The 14,782-nt window shown below is 44.7% G+C and overlaps 3 protein-coding genes across 3 annotated transcripts in view; 2 read left to right on the top strand and 1 right to left on the bottom strand.

Moving 5' to 3' along the window:
* The window catches only part of caska (calcium/calmodulin-dependent serine protein kinase a), a 91,876-nt gene that overhangs the window by 28,505 nt on the left and 48,589 nt on the right, over nt 1–14,782 (bottom strand). Inside the window, exons 6-9 of the mRNA XM_076110070.1 lie at nt 2,432–2,534; nt 1,708–1,883; nt 894–1,016; nt 35–118 (exon numbers count right to left, since the gene is read on the bottom strand). Of these exons, the coding sequence (XP_075966185.1) occupies nt 35–118; nt 894–1,016; nt 1,708–1,883; nt 2,432–2,534 (486 nt within the window). The remainder of the gene's footprint in view (nt 1–34; nt 119–893; nt 1,017–1,707; nt 1,884–2,431; nt 2,535–14,782) is intronic.
* gpr34b (G protein-coupled receptor 34b) lies at nt 3,699–6,284 on the top strand. Its single transcript, XM_076104367.1, has 3 exons — nt 3,699–3,829; nt 4,285–4,840; nt 5,096–6,284. Exons 2-3 carry the CDS (start codon nt 4,308–4,310, stop codon nt 5,676–5,678), a joined length of 1,116 nt encoding a protein of 371 aa, XP_075960482.1. The 5' UTR covers nt 3,699–3,829; nt 4,285–4,307; the 3' UTR covers nt 5,679–6,284.
* Nucleotides 8,477–10,329, top strand: LOC142964651 (putative G-protein coupled receptor 82). Its single transcript, XM_076105076.1, has 3 exons — nt 8,477–9,280; nt 9,433–9,561; nt 9,649–10,329. Exons 1-3 carry the CDS (start codon nt 8,477–8,479, stop codon nt 9,868–9,870), a joined length of 1,155 nt encoding a protein of 384 aa, XP_075961191.1. The 3' UTR covers nt 9,871–10,329.

Here is a 14,782-nt window from a genome sequence, read left to right on the forward strand (position 1 = left end):
ATGTGTGCGTGTGCGTGTGTGTGTTGATGCAAACCTTCAGCTTCCTCCTGGAGTTGAACTTCCTCAGCTGTTCCACCGTCTCTGGCAGGTGGATCTTGTAGGCATATCTGTCCCTCTCCTTGGATATGAGAGAAATGTGTAAGCTGCATCACAAGGCAATAAGCACTGCCACAAACATAGAAGTGACATTTATGGGTGTAAACAAAGCACTGCGGTTGATGTGAACAGATCAAAATGATGATGTTGAGTCACAATATTTAAGAAGAGGATACATGAACCCTATTTCTTCTTTTTGGTCTGCAGCTTTCTGACCAATGAGTGCCGTGGTTTATGGTATTGTGGTGTAAGTGTGTATGCTGCGCGTCAAGGTGGAGTTAAGGGGCAAGAAGTCAACAATAGATGCCGCTTCAGCTGGACATTGCAAACAGGAAGTGGATTTCTCTAAACTTTAGCTTTCTACTATTGGGTAACTGACTCAAAGGTTGCATCGTGAGCAGGGACGCCCCTTTAAAATGTGCAGATTCGTGTCAGGCGGCTCCCAGACGAATTGCGAGTCTCTCAGTTGAATTGTCATCTGTAAGTACCCCTCCATCACCGTCCACGGAAGACGAGACAATAAAAGCTTCCACATGACAAGCAGTAACACCACTGTGCCGGCGCTCACTGTCATTGTTTTCCTGTTGGAGGAGCTGTGGCACCCGAGCGACTGATCATTTCGTGATGGCTTTAGGCGACGGGGTTTCACTATGAAAACTTTCACAAAAGTCAAAACTTTGAACGCGCGTCTTAGAGACTACCCACGCACCAAAGCACAAAGTACTTTTTCAGTTTCCCCGCTGACAAATAAACAACATGAACATGGCTATAAAGAGTCACTGCGTGCTCTGCGTTACCTTCAGCCAGGGGTGGTTCAGAGCCTCGTAGACGGTGATCCTCTCAGCAGGGTCCAGCATCAGCATGCGCCTCACCAGGTCCTTAGCGCTCTCTGAGATTTGGGCCCATTGGCGTGGATTCATCTACACACAACGGGTATAAACAGACATGTCAGGAGACCACCAAGCATCCATATTCCTAAACTTTAAGGATAATTCCAGTCAGGGGATATTTCTGTAGTCTCGGCCATCTTTCCTCTCAGTAATAATGGAGAAGCTGATATCTAGGACCACAGCAATGGGGTGAAACCTCACTAAATGATCTCTTCCTCTTTATTTATCTATTTATTTGTGAGCAAAAAACAAAAGAGAGTCCACTGCAACTCCATGTCGCCATCAGCTTTTTGACACGTCTGTTGTTCTTTTCATCAAGCGGGAGATGTTCGGCGGTGGCAGGAATTCCCCGTGTGGACGATTGCTCGTAGTTACAGTCTAAACGCTTTGACAAACGTTACTTATAATCCTTCATTGTACAGGGAAACTGTACTTAGAGCTATAGCAAGAACGGTACTCAAAACCAGGAAGTTGATGTTCACAACGGGTGGTTTTGGGTAAAAATAATTACAATGTTTACCTTGTTTTCTCTTCCAAACAAGTTGGACAAATGTGGGAATTTGTTTAAAACTTCCCACGTTTCTTTGTTCCATCTGAAATTAGCAATGTTGGGGTGTTCCTAGATCTCAGCCATTTACTCTGAGAGTGTCATGTTATTTTACCCATTGAAGCGATGTACAACAATAACAGGATTGTCATATCTATGACCCTCTGCCCTCACCTTGTATTTGCCCCTGCAGATGGCTTCAAACAGGCGCTCCTTGGTGCCGTAGAAAGGCAGACAGCCTGAGAGGAGGATGAAGAGGATGACTCCACAGCCCCACACGTCCACAGGTTTACCGTACGGCTCTCTCTTCACCACCTCTGGGGCCATGAAGTGGGGAGTTCCTACCCGACCTGGGGTGAGAGGGAGGCCAGGTCACCACAGTGTATAACTCTAAAAGTATGCAAAGTCCCAGACACAGTGGTGCTCAATAAGACTTCTTTATACCGTATTCATTTCTGTTTTTATGGTCTCTGAAGTAGAAAAAGGAAATGTTTTTGTGCAATTCATGAAACTATGTATTTCCTACTGTGGTTGTATAGTTAGACAAAATAGGAAGCAAACCTTACTGTTGTTTTGTCTCTTATTTCTAGCTAACAGCTGACGAACTAGACAGTTGTTCATGTCCAGGTTCAAAATCTGTCAAAATTGTGATTACCAAAAAGAAGAAATTCTCCGGGGTGTGTGAATTTTAAGTACCGCACGACGATGTCTGAACCGCAATTTGATTGGTCACTAAAATATCAAGCCGTTGCTTCGTCCCATCTGTGATCTAAGTGCTCCATATGTTCCTCTGTGTACTGATTCGAGTCATTAGGTAGCGTGCGAGTGCTGATTGTACAGTTTTATCCAGACTTTAATGACTATTCACGCTCGTTGTGTACGGTTGTGTTTGCTGTACCTCCGGCCACCAGTCCCGACTCCCCGAGCTGGATGGCGACTCCGAACCCCCCCAACTTCACCGGAGCGGAGTTCTCTTTGGACGCCAGCAGCACACAGTGGGGCTGAGAACGAGAGGAGAGAAAAGAGACACTCGTGATTTGATGCTCGTCTTTAGCTAATTAAAGAGAGACACCCCTCCTATAAATAAAGGAAATCACATGTGTGAGACACACCCGAACCCCCAGAACCATCACCCACCACGACCACACACCCGAGTAACCCACACTGTAGGAGGATCACAGCAGAGGAAGAGTGATATACATTTTATCTTCTGCTTCAGTATCTTAAGCAGAATGTCTAGTTTGTTTTAGTTACAATCTAGTAAATTCATCAATTGTATTCTGACGAAGACCTTTCTCAAAAGAAGAAAGAAATGCAAATCCAGTGACTGCTAGCGGAGAAATTAATCAACTTGCAAATTCATTTTTAGTTCAACACTCTTGTGAGGGGAGGAATATGTTAGAATACTGCAATGTCACATTATTCCATTACGTTCTCCGGAAAAACTCAAGCGTGACTTTTTTTCGATTTGCCTAAAGTTAAAGCAGCTTCTTGCATCCTTATTTCCTTATAGCTCATTATAAGTAAAACAATTGTGGTTGCTAAAACCTTCCAACACATAAAACATGTGCACATATATGGCATGCCTATCTGATATGTGTACGTATGGCACACATGGGTGGCAATTTAAACCTGGCCCTGCTTTGCTCTGAAAGCACCGCTTTAATTATTGTTGAGGGCATACGATGGGTATTTCGGGAGCCTTTTTCCTTTCGCAGTCGGCCACACTCGGCGGATACCTCCATATTATACTCGGAGGCCAAAGTGGAAAGCATATTGTGTACATACAATTGGAGCATGCTCTGTGATCCCACTGCTTGCTCTCGTGTGTGTAATCAGAAGGTCCGCCCTAAGCCCTGCCCTGCCTTTCTCTCTATCTCGGCCCGAGTTCTGCAAAGTGGTAGTGAGGAAAGAGGGGGTTGACCACAGCTTGAAGGTTTTCTCTGTACAACATCACCACATTCTGCACTTCAGCATTTCTCTGTATACTTTCCACGACACCGCCGGCGAGGACACGCTTCACACGGAGAGGAAACTAACTCTACACGGCGGCTGTTGTTATCTGAACTTATAATATTTGGAGACTGGAATATAGACAACAGCGGGGAGTTGAATACACAAAGACAGAAGGAAGAGACCTTGAACTTTATGAGGACGGCATATTGTACAGATTAAGCTCGAGGGAATAAGCTGGAGTGAGCGAGAGGAAAAGAAAAGGACGACCAAAAGCACAAGTGATTCTACTCCACAGCAGAGTTTGTGTGCAAACATTTCTTTAATGGACTTCAATGACTAGGTGAGTACTTCAACAAGTTCCAGTTTGAAGTATTTACAACATTTCAAGCTGCTAAATGAAGGGCTGCGTGCGTCGAGCAAAGCAAGCTCTTTACTTTTTACTACTAATTCAGTCACTGATCTTTTCATATGAACTGACTGGACGTGCACCGCTGGTTGTTCAACTGGTTTGGTGCATTATGATTAAAACAATACTAGCACTCACGAGTTCTGCATTTCTATTCATAGGTGATATCGCGTAGAAAGCAAAGACCCGTCAACCTGCACAGAGTTATTAATGCTGTGGATTCTTTCTGGTGGTCAGCTGGTGGTATATGTGATTATTGAGGGCAGGCTTAAGGCTAATCCATACAGCTGGACCACACAAGCCTGCACTAATGAATCCAATAGTTTATCATGTGAAGCAAAACTCTTAATCCGAAACTATTCCACACTTCTTTTCTTCCCATTTTGCAGGACTGAGGATCACAAAGACCACCATGACAGGAAACATCTCCACCACGTCTGCCACAACCGGCGAGATGAACTTCACCACGACCCAAGAACCCTGCGTGCATCACGACGCGCTGCAGATCCCGTTGGCGGTGCTCTACACTATCATCTTCATCCTGGGTCTCGTTGGGAACCTGGTGGCTCTGTTGGTTTTCTTCTGCGTCGACTCCAAGAAGAACTCGGTGCGGGTGTTTCTCATAAACATTGCCTTTGCCGACCTGCTGCTGGTGGTGTGTCTGCCGTTCAGGATACTCTACCACAGCCGAGGCAACGTCTGGACCCTGGGTCCCATCTTGTGCAAAGTGGTGGGCAACCTCTTCTACATGAACATGTACATCAGTGTCACGCTGCTGGGGCTGATCAGCGTGGACCGCTACCTGAAGATCCAGCGAGGTGCGAGGGTGCAGCACAGACTGCGGACCACGAGGTGGAGCACTGCCATCTGTGCGGTCGTCTGGACCGTGGCCTTTGCTTTCACTTTGGCGCTCCTGATAGCACAAAATCCCCCACAGTCGGACAGGTTGGTGACACCTGTAGAGCTGCCCCCACTTAGACTAATTTGGTCCTTGGCGACTGAGATTTCTTTAGTAAATTCGTCATTTTTTTTAATGCTTTTTCATGCTGATTGACTTATTTCCAAGAAATTTAAAGTGGTGCTTTTGCATGATCCTGTGAAAAAAACTCTCTTCTTAGACAGCTCTTCTTATAATCAAACTCTGTTATCTATTTATTGAGTCCTACTGTTTTTGTCCCCCAGACCTGTTGCTGTTTCCAGGTGTTTCCACTACAAGAAGCTCCATAACGCAGAGTGGAAAGCCTACATCAACATATTTGTGCTGGTTGTCTTCTGGCTCGTCTTCATCTCTCTGGTGGTGTCTTACGGGAAGATCGCGCTCAAGCTTCTGCGAGCATCGCAGGAGAAACCGGACCTGCCCAACGCCTCCCGCTACACCCGAACTGCCAGGAAGTCCTTCTTCATCCTCTTCCTCTTCACCGTCTGTTTCGTGCCCTATCACATGGTCAGGGTGTTCTACATAAAAACCCAGATCACAGTCACGTCGTGTTTCTGGCAGGGCGTTGCTGACAAAGCCAACGAGGTGGCTCTGCTGTTCTCTGCCCTCAACAGCTGCCTGGATCCTGTTATGTACTTCCTCTTGTCCTCTTCGGTGAGGAAGGAGGTGCTGCGCTTGGTGGGCAACGTGTTTTGCGTGCGAGACGTCGGTGGAGTCAGCGGGAGCAGCTCCAGTGTGGAGCCGGACAGTAAGAACGGGAGGACGAGCAGAGGACGGGCAAGCGTCAGCTTCAGCACCCATTTGAAGGAGAAGACAACGACCGAATCCAGCCAAGCTGGAATGTAAAGGCACTCTGAGACAGCGAGTCTCCACCTTCTCCAAAGTAAACATGACAGCAACCACGCTGCCGAGGAGCAGGGCAGACTGACTGTCGCTCTCCTCAACACGTACTTCTATTTGCTGCTGTCGCCTGAGTTGATGAAGGCAGGAACTCATCTTACAGGAGTACCATGAATTATACATCGATCTACAGTGAACAAACATACCTGATGAAAAGTTTAAAAAAATGTGGAGCAACAGCAGCTTCATCAGTTTGATTCTCCTGTCTGAGCGAATACAAAGTTAGCTCCTTAAACTTGCATTCTAATTGTGTCATTTTGCTGAAGCTTGCTGTGTGAATAGTGTCATACTGTTAACATGTCCTCTCTATTTTAAACAACAACCTGCTATCACCTCCGGCCAAATCAATCCCACAACGATAACACTGTTTCACCGTTAAATCTTTGCACGATTGTTTAGTTAGTTCATGTAATAGTATTCTGTTTTATTGTATATATTGTGCATTTTTATATTTAACATGTTGTAGTCTGTTATTTGTATTGCTTTGTTTTACCTGTACCTATGAATGATAAATAAAGATCTCCCCTTGCAGGATTAATAAAGTACTCATCTATCTGGTATAATGTTTACCGTGTTCACCATCTTAGTTCAGCTTGTTAGCAATCTTACATTAGCTAATTAGCATTCAACTCAAAGTACAGCTGAGGCTGATGGGAAAGTCTTCAGTTCTGCAGGTATTTAGTAATGAGCAAAGGTATTTGACAAATAGAAGTTTGGACCTGAAGGTGGCAGTAGAGTCATTAAGTCATTAGTAAACAGCATGCGTGCAAATCCATCAGGTAGGCGTTGAGATAACAGTGATAACTTTGACCCGTTTGTGGCGCCACAGAAAGAGTCAGGAGACCACCAGAGCCTCTCTTGGTACCACGCTTATCTGCACCACACCATTTCCATCCAGCTGGTAGCATGCTAAAAATGTTACAACCAATTTATCAGAGCTTCAAATTACTTATTTTGTCCAGAATCAAATATTTAAAATTTACAATGAAGTAAAACAGAGAAGAGCTGCTAACATCTGGAACCAATGTTTAGAGTGTTTTATCTTGATAAATGACCAAATCAATCTATTATCAAATTTGTTGTTGATTCATTTTCTGGCGATTGACTGAACGATCAATCATTTCAGTTCAAGAAGAAACCCTGAACCTGGTCGGGGACTTTGTTGTGTTCTTCAGCAAAGGTCCATCCTCATATCTGCCACCGTATTAATGTAGAGTAACCAGTGACAGCTCCACTACCACAAGTACAACATTGGGATCACCAAAGAAAGGATTTGTGATCTTGTTTCAATTTATTTATTTAAATCTGAAATCAAGTACTAGCTGGAGTACAAACAATGCAGCAATACGTGACCCTAAGAAGACGCAGACGACATCAAAGCCGGAACTTTCACGACAAATGACGACGATCACAGAGAAGCTTTTACTGAGATGAAAGTGTCCGGCTTCACCGAGGGACAACCGCTCTTTGTAAAGAGTCAGATCTTTTTTTGTGATATGTAAAAAACATGTCCTACTAAGGACCGGGTCTAGACTTTGTACTGTATCTACTTGTTTTCAAAGCAAATGCCACTGTGGTTAGTCATGTTGTTTATCAACGGAGAATTTAAATAGGTCAACGGGTCAATCAATATAGATTCCACAGAGAGAACACTTCCAACTCTCGCTTCTTCTCAGCTAGAACTAGAGCAGCAGTGCCACCACAAGGCAGAATGAAACAACCGGCCGTGTTCACATCACTGCTGTGTAGTGAGGACTGGGGGGGGGGGGGAGAGACTCTAAATTCTACATGAGGAAATAAACAATATTAAAACTTATACTGTCAGCATGCACCACCTTTCATGTAGGACTTATTAAAAGACACACGCACAGAGCACCACAACTTCTCAGCCTCATTTTCTATTCTCAAGCAACACACTACGTCATGTATGGTAATTGAGGAAGTAGAAAACAAATATAGCATCTGTAACACTGACCCAAACACATACTTTATACACACACACACGAGAGACCGGCTCTGAAATGTCTATCATGAACCTCTAGTTCGTTAAGAAGCAGGAAGTTACAGAGAGGTTTTGCATCTTTGAATTCTTCATTTGCTGCTGTTGATGTCTTTGAATGATCCCGTCTGTGGTATGTATCACGCCAACATGATCTGGATGTTAATTTGGATACGTATCCTCATTTGCTGACTGTTTATCACCTGTGGTAATCGTAACAGATAAAAAGAGTTTAAAAACACTGTTAAAATATTGCGTAACATTACATCAATTTGGCCGTCACTTTTTTCCCAAAAGTGTTTTGCACTTTTTCTTTCTGGTAAACACATATGGGGTGTTTTGCTCGAAGACGAGAGCAAAACATTGACTAATAATTAGTGTCAATCTGCTTTACCATCTGTGCGTTTCTATATTTAGAATAACATCACAAAAATGAAGAAGAAAATACATGAACATTTGAAGGAAAACGAAAAATATCTAAATTCTAAAATGCTGCAATGTGTTGAATGTTTTATTTTTTTTCTGCTCATTCAAATATTTTTAGGCAATGACTTCAGGGGTAGATTGAAAATGAATGTACAAGTTAAAATGAACACCCGCTCTGTGTATCTATCACGATCATATCGCACCGAGACAAATAAAAGCGCTGAGCTGTTTAATCTGTTTTCTTTAAGTGTCTGTATTGCTTACAGCAGCTTTGTTTCTCTGTCCTCTCTCTCTTATCCATCATCTTCCTACAGATCAAATGGAGAACACACCGGATAACGCCTCCCTCTCCTCCTCCGTCCTCTGCTCCACCGCCACCACGCTCTTCTTCCTCCCCTCCGCCTACACACTCCTCTTCCTCACCGCTCTGCCGGGCAACGCGCTGTCTTTGTGGGTGTTCCTGCGGTGCATCGCCACCCTCTCCCCCGTCCACATTTACCTGTCCCACCTGAGTATTTCCAACCTGATGCTGGCCCTCACCACGCCGTTCCTGGCGGCCTACTTTGCGAGGGGCTCGGTCTGGACACAAAGCGGCTTCCTGTGTCAGCTGGTTGTGCACGGCATCACCCCGGTGTTTTACGTCAACATCAACATAAGCATGATGATCCTCACCTGGGTGGCCCTCAGCCGCTTCGCGGCCCTCATCCAGCACACCCACGCCTCCAGGCCGAGCGGCTGCACAACGCTTCTGCCGCACGGCTTCTTCGCCCGTCTCATGCAGGCCTCCTTCGCCAGCAGGGTGTGTGCCGCCGTGTGGGTGGTGACGGTTGGGAGCACAGTGCCGGTGACGGTTTACTACTCTGTGAACGAAGCCGTGAGCGGCAGTGCGGCTGTGAAGGATGGATGTGCGGAGGTGTGCTACAACCCCGCGGTGGAGATAGGGGGCAGGCGGTCTGCAATGCTCGCTGTGCCCGTTATAACCCTGTTCTTTGTGTTTTACCTGCTGGTGCTGCTGTCCTACATGACCGTGTTGAGGCATATCCGACGCTCACGTCGCAGCACAAGGGTCAAGACCTCCCAGAGGCTGCTGGGTAGGGTGCTCCGCAACATCGTGGTCATCCAGGTGGTTATAAGTTATATCATACGACTTTAAAGTATGTTTATTGCATTTATGACCATAAATAATTCCTATTGCTTGAGTCAAACAGGAATCTATATCATAAAACCACTGTCGTCCATATTTTACCTGAATCCCTTTTAACCTACTCCTCTCAGGTTGTTCTTTCAGCTTGTCTGCTGCCGTACCATATCTTCAAACCCATCTTTATTTCTTTGGTAAATGACCAACGTCAGCTGATGTATTCACCTGGCAACCACTGTCATCCACTCTCCATCTTCGTCGAGGTGACCGAATATCACCGTGATGCAAATAAAGGCTATTCTTTACTACCGTACCGAGTTATGACGAGTTTCTCTCTCCTCTTCCTCTAGCTGAAGAACTGCCTGCTGCTTCTGGCTGCATTGAGAAGTGCAACTGACCCTTTGATGTACTACCTGTTAGACAGGACCTTCCGTCATCAAACCCTCAGACTTTTAAGGTGCCACCAAAACAGCCCCGGAGGCAGACCGACGAGTTCGGTGATGGAAAGTGACAATCAGAGGGCCGGACACTTGGAGGATGGAACTGATTTAACTCAAGGAACTGTTATGTAGCCGGAAAATGTTTCTTTTAAATGAACACGGATGTTTAAAACGTATAAAGTGATGGCGTCCGGGTAGTCTAGAGGTTAATATATAAATATATAAAGTGCAATGTCTTATCTAGCCATGTCACTCCTTCTTTCAAAAAAAAAAAAAAAAAAAAAAATATTAAAAAAGTGTTATGATCTGTGAGAAAGAACGTCTCATTTTCAAATGTACAAGGAAATGCTTGTGGAGCACCAATCATGTGCAACAACAGGCTATAAATATTTGATATCCATGTGTGCTCAGCCTTGTTCGGTAATTGTGTGTAAATTATTGAGGAGGGATTACAGAATGTGCGCTGGTGTTTGTGAAGAAGGTGTTCGAGACTTGTGTTGGGAGAGTTTTCAAGAAGAAAAAGTGTGGCCCCTGCAGATGCGTGTCGTCCGAGGGGCCTGGGCTTTGCAGACTGATGCAGAGAGAAGCAGACCCCCCCCCTCACACTCACACACACACACACACACACACACACACACACACACACACACACACACACACACACACACACACACACACACACACACACACACACACAGGCCAGAGGAAAAACACACAGCAGGCATAAAAGAAACGGAGCCAGGAGAATTCACAGGGACACGGGGAGAATGTATAATAACGAGCGATGTGCTGAGCCACAGTCTGAGCCTTTGCTGCTTGTAATATACTGTAGCTGGAGGGATACCATCCGAGAAAAAGTCTCATCTTCCTGTCAGGAGGAGGTGGACACAAACTCAGGCTTAAAAAATAATAAAATAAAAAGAGTACCGACATCTCTTTTCGCATATTGACGCATTTACATCAACGTAGCAAACGACACAATGTGATAAATTGGTCATTGTGCTTTTAATAATATTAATCAGAAATGTTAATTGTTGTATAATAGATAACCCTATTGAAAATTAGATTGATCCGGAAATGATAAATATTATGTGTGCATAATCTGTAACCTGTACACTTTAATAGTTAGTATACATAAGTTGCACGAGTATCTGCAGAGCTTTCAGTTCCATCGACTCAGAGCTTCTTTTTTTATTTGAGTCACTCCGACTGTAAAACTGTAGAAGATGTGGGTGCAAAACAAGGATTCAGAAAAGTGAGGGAGACCTTTTCTGTCCGTACCCAGTGGCAACAACACCATTGTTTTAAAAAACTTTGATAAAACCTTCAATTGTTTACATGAAACGGTTTACTGGCCTTCACATGCTTCACATTTGTTATGCACTTATAAAAATAAAATAAAAGTCGCGTTGCTTCGGTCTATAGGCATGAAGGGCGGGTCTAGTTTAAGTCCCACTCACTTACCCATCCCCCGACAAACTTCTAGAAGCTTATTAAAGCATTTCATCTCTCATTTGCTGAAACTAATTCCTTACTGAACGATTGTGACTATTATCTAAATAATTGCCCCAATTGTTTGGCTTCAATACAGATACCAGCGGCCCGTATCAAAGACACTGTGTATCTGCTGCATGTATGTACACATGTGTGTGTGTGTGTGTGTGTGTGTCTGTGTGCATTCTTGCATTGATTTGTTGTTGTTGTGAGAAAAGCAGGAGTCTCCCCAGAGATGGCATTAGTTCCAGTGGCTGTCCATTGTTGTCAAAGAGGCAGGCACACGATGGCTGATTATTGTTTTTGTGTGTTCAGGCAAAACGCTCTCAGACATGAGAGATCATCGCCACCGGCACTCTCGGGAGGTGGGAGGCTGTTAACGGCACTTTTAAAAGTCACCAGTCTATATATGAGAAGTTCTTCAGACAGTGAGCAGGATCCCGTCTTTATGTTGTCATGTGGACTTTCATTTTCTGACACGCACGTCATGTGAGAGTGCAGAAGGGTTTCCCGTTTCGAAACTCGCAGAAAATAAGCTCAGTTTAACACTCTCATCTCAGGATGCCATGTACATAACGAGACCCCGCTTCTCTGTTCTCACTTTTCATTTGCGTCAAGCTGTTGCACCAAGTGTAAGTTTAAACATACCTTAGTGTGAACGTAGTGTGGGCGGTTAAAAACAAACAGCAGTTAGGCTGCATTCACACCTGGCGGCAACCTCTTGGTCTGAAAAGTGAAGCCAATACTGAAGTGCCTTAGACTTGCATTCTCTCTAATGGCTGTGAGGAGGCGACCCCTCTGGTTGTATAGAAGTCTATGAGAAGATGACTCTACTTCTCTCTTGATTTATTCCCTCAGTAAACATTGTAAACATGAGTTCATGGTCTCAATCTCTAGTTTCAAGTCTTCTTCAATACAGCATGATGTTCGTTTAGTAAATTATGGTCCATTTAGAGTCAAACAGACCATAAAGCAGGGGATGCTTTAGGGCGGGGCTTACTGGGATTTGTCCAACTGCGTGCATGCATATCTGGCACTGGAAATCTCCAATGGCAAAAGCACAATATGAGAATAGAGACGACAAGCTGCGTCCGTCTCTTTGTCTCTTCGACAACAACTCTGGAAAAACAACAACAGCTACAATTACAACAAAAACTGCCATGAATGCGACGAGCGCCGTGGTACACAAAGGTGCAATTTTGCCATCAAACCCGAACATCTGAGACACATTTCAAACCAGCAGATTGTGTATAAATGGATGCAGATATTTCTGCATGGGTGTGTGACTGTGAAACCTCAATGTCATAATTTCATGGTTAACACCCTTAAGGCCCATTGAATGCCATTAAATAAGCTATTAGCTCTTCTATGCAGCCACACATCATCACACAAACAAGGCAGCTAATAGTCCTCCGTGTGTCTCACAAAGAGGGCCGAGTGAACCAGAGGCCCATTTTATCTGGTAAAAACAGCTGACATTCAAGTATTCAGAGGGGACATGAGTCTTTTCTCCATCCATTTCACTTGTACCTATTCATATGTAGAATGTGGCATTTGTTGTGCAGAGGGACCGACAGGTGAGCACACGGACACAATCATTCAGTCCGGTCTGTTTTCCAGATGTGCGGCTCAAACTCAGGCTTCAGTAGAAAAGACTAGAGAGGAGATTCACTCCGCTTGTCACAAAGTACCTGCAGTGAATGAGATCTGATGGTGTGGGTGTATTAACGCGTGCTGACCATGAATGATCGGCTGAAGACGAGGCAGTTTTAAGGTCCTCAATTCGAAATTTCGGAGCATATTTACGATTGAAAGATTGCCTCAACACGGCTCTCAACGTGGCGGCAAACAAACACACAAACTGGGACTCACGTGCACGAACATGCACATGCGGCCGGAAACTTGGGCCTGTGCGATCACGTGACAATCACAAACAGTTCACTGATAAAAGCACAACTTGCATGTCTAGGGATTATACAGAGACGGCTAGTTCGTTTTAAGACGCTTTAGAAACAGGAGGTCTTAGATCTGTATCTGGGTAGAAATCAAATTGTTTCCAGAGTATTCAACCTTTGTTTATTTATGATGCATGTAATAACTTGACTTCTTTCTTTACAGGGCTTGTACAAAGGCAATAAAGAAGTTCATGAATGAGATTGGAGTTTACAGATGATTACAGAAAAGCGAGTACAAACAAAGCTTTCAGAGTGCAGTCGTTCCACGGGACTCAAGGCCGGCTGTTAAGCGAGGACATGTTGGTTTAAAAGCCTGGTGATATTGAATAAGTCATGAAAAATAAGTGAGAGAGAGTTTTGGTCAAACTGAGACAAGATGTATTGCTGTGAACTAATCGGAATAATATAGCGCGACTACTTTATTGAGTATTAGTGATAGCTTCAATCATATGGCACTGGACCGGCGCTGCCATTGAATGTCAGGAACAATGAGCAGGAGGCCACAGCGGGAAATGGAAAGGTGAAGTGGTGAGGGAGAACAACACGCTGCTCTTACTCATAGTTGTTTTTATCCGTCGCAGCGATGATGAATCAGGTGTTCATCAGCTTAGTAAAGTGCAACATGGCAAAGCATGGGTGCACTCACACCTTAACCACAGCATACAGAGAAGTTGTCTCCATCACGACTTACAGGAAGGCCACAGGAAGGCATTACCGTTGGTGCGAGGTTTCAGTGTTCCTGCAGAGACACCGCTATATTATAGACAGCCAAACTATGAAATTCACAGACGTAAAGCCTGCTGTTTATTGTGACAGGAGCTCCTTTCACCTTAGTATACCTGCAGAAAAAGAAATACTATTGTTGCATGTTAAGGTATGGCTCTGCAGCAGCGTGGCTCTCTATTCATTTATGTTTACATCAAAAGCTCTGCCGTGTTTACGGATTCCTCGGATTGCTCAACACAACATCAGGATCCGTGTTTCGCAGATCAAACATCCAGCACGGCTTCAACTTCTAAAAACGGTGTGCTATAGCACAAACCCTGGATGTGTGAGGAAGGAAAGGGGAAGTTCACTGGCGCTCAAACTCGAGCATTGAAAACACTGAGCCGGATAAAGTCATTCTAGCAGCCTGCGCCGCATTTGCATGAACGCCGTCTGCGGCAACGAGAGGGCCAAAGGCAAGCGCACAGAAATAGACACACAAACACAGCGGTGCTGCCGTCACCGCTGGAGGTCTGCGGTGAAGTGGGGAGGAAGAGACATACAGAGACATCATGATTTATGATCAGGATTTAAATGGACTCAGTGACTTTCACGCATGGAACGATGTGGCACACTCCAGCTGATCCATATTCAACAAGGACGGCCTTGTTGCCTCCGCCGTGGAGGTCATGCTTTCTGTTCGGCTTGTTTGTCTGTTTAATCAGCAGGATTACGGGAAAAACAACCGGCCCGATCTTCACGAAACCTGGTGGAAGGGAGTCACGTGGGCTCAGACAGAACACGTTCAATTTTGGAGGGAATCCGAATCCCGGGGGTCGATACACACATTATATTCAGACGGCCTCGGCAGTTGTTAATGCACTGCATAA

Source organism: Anarhichas minor, unplaced genomic scaffold (genome assembly GCF_050575085.1).
Source record: "Anarhichas minor isolate MPS153535 unplaced genomic scaffold, ASM5057508v1 ptg000004l, whole genome shotgun sequence".
Taxonomy (NCBI): Eukaryota; Metazoa; Chordata; class Actinopteri; order Perciformes; family Anarhichadidae; genus Anarhichas; species Anarhichas minor.

Excerpts from the sequence above, each read along its gene's own strand:
- gpr34b (XM_076104367.1), top strand. The coding sequence starts at position 4,308 with ATGACAGGAAACATCTCCACCACGTCTGCCACAACCGGCGAGATGAAC. Across the intron at positions 4,841-5,095 it reads AATCCCCCACAGTCGGACAG|GTGTTTCCACTACAAGAAGC; the intron begins GTTGGTGACACC and ends TGCTGTTTCCAG.
- LOC142964651 (XM_076105076.1), top strand. The coding sequence starts at position 8,477 with ATGGAGAACACACCGGATAACGCCTCCCTCTCCTCCTCCGTCCTCTGC. Across the intron at positions 9,281-9,432 it reads GCAACATCGTGGTCATCCAG|GTTGTTCTTTCAGCTTGTCT; the intron begins GTGGTTATAAGT and ends TACTCCTCTCAG. Across the intron at positions 9,562-9,648 it reads CACTCTCCATCTTCGTCGAG|CTGAAGAACTGCCTGCTGCT; the intron begins GTGACCGAATAT and ends CTCTTCCTCTAG.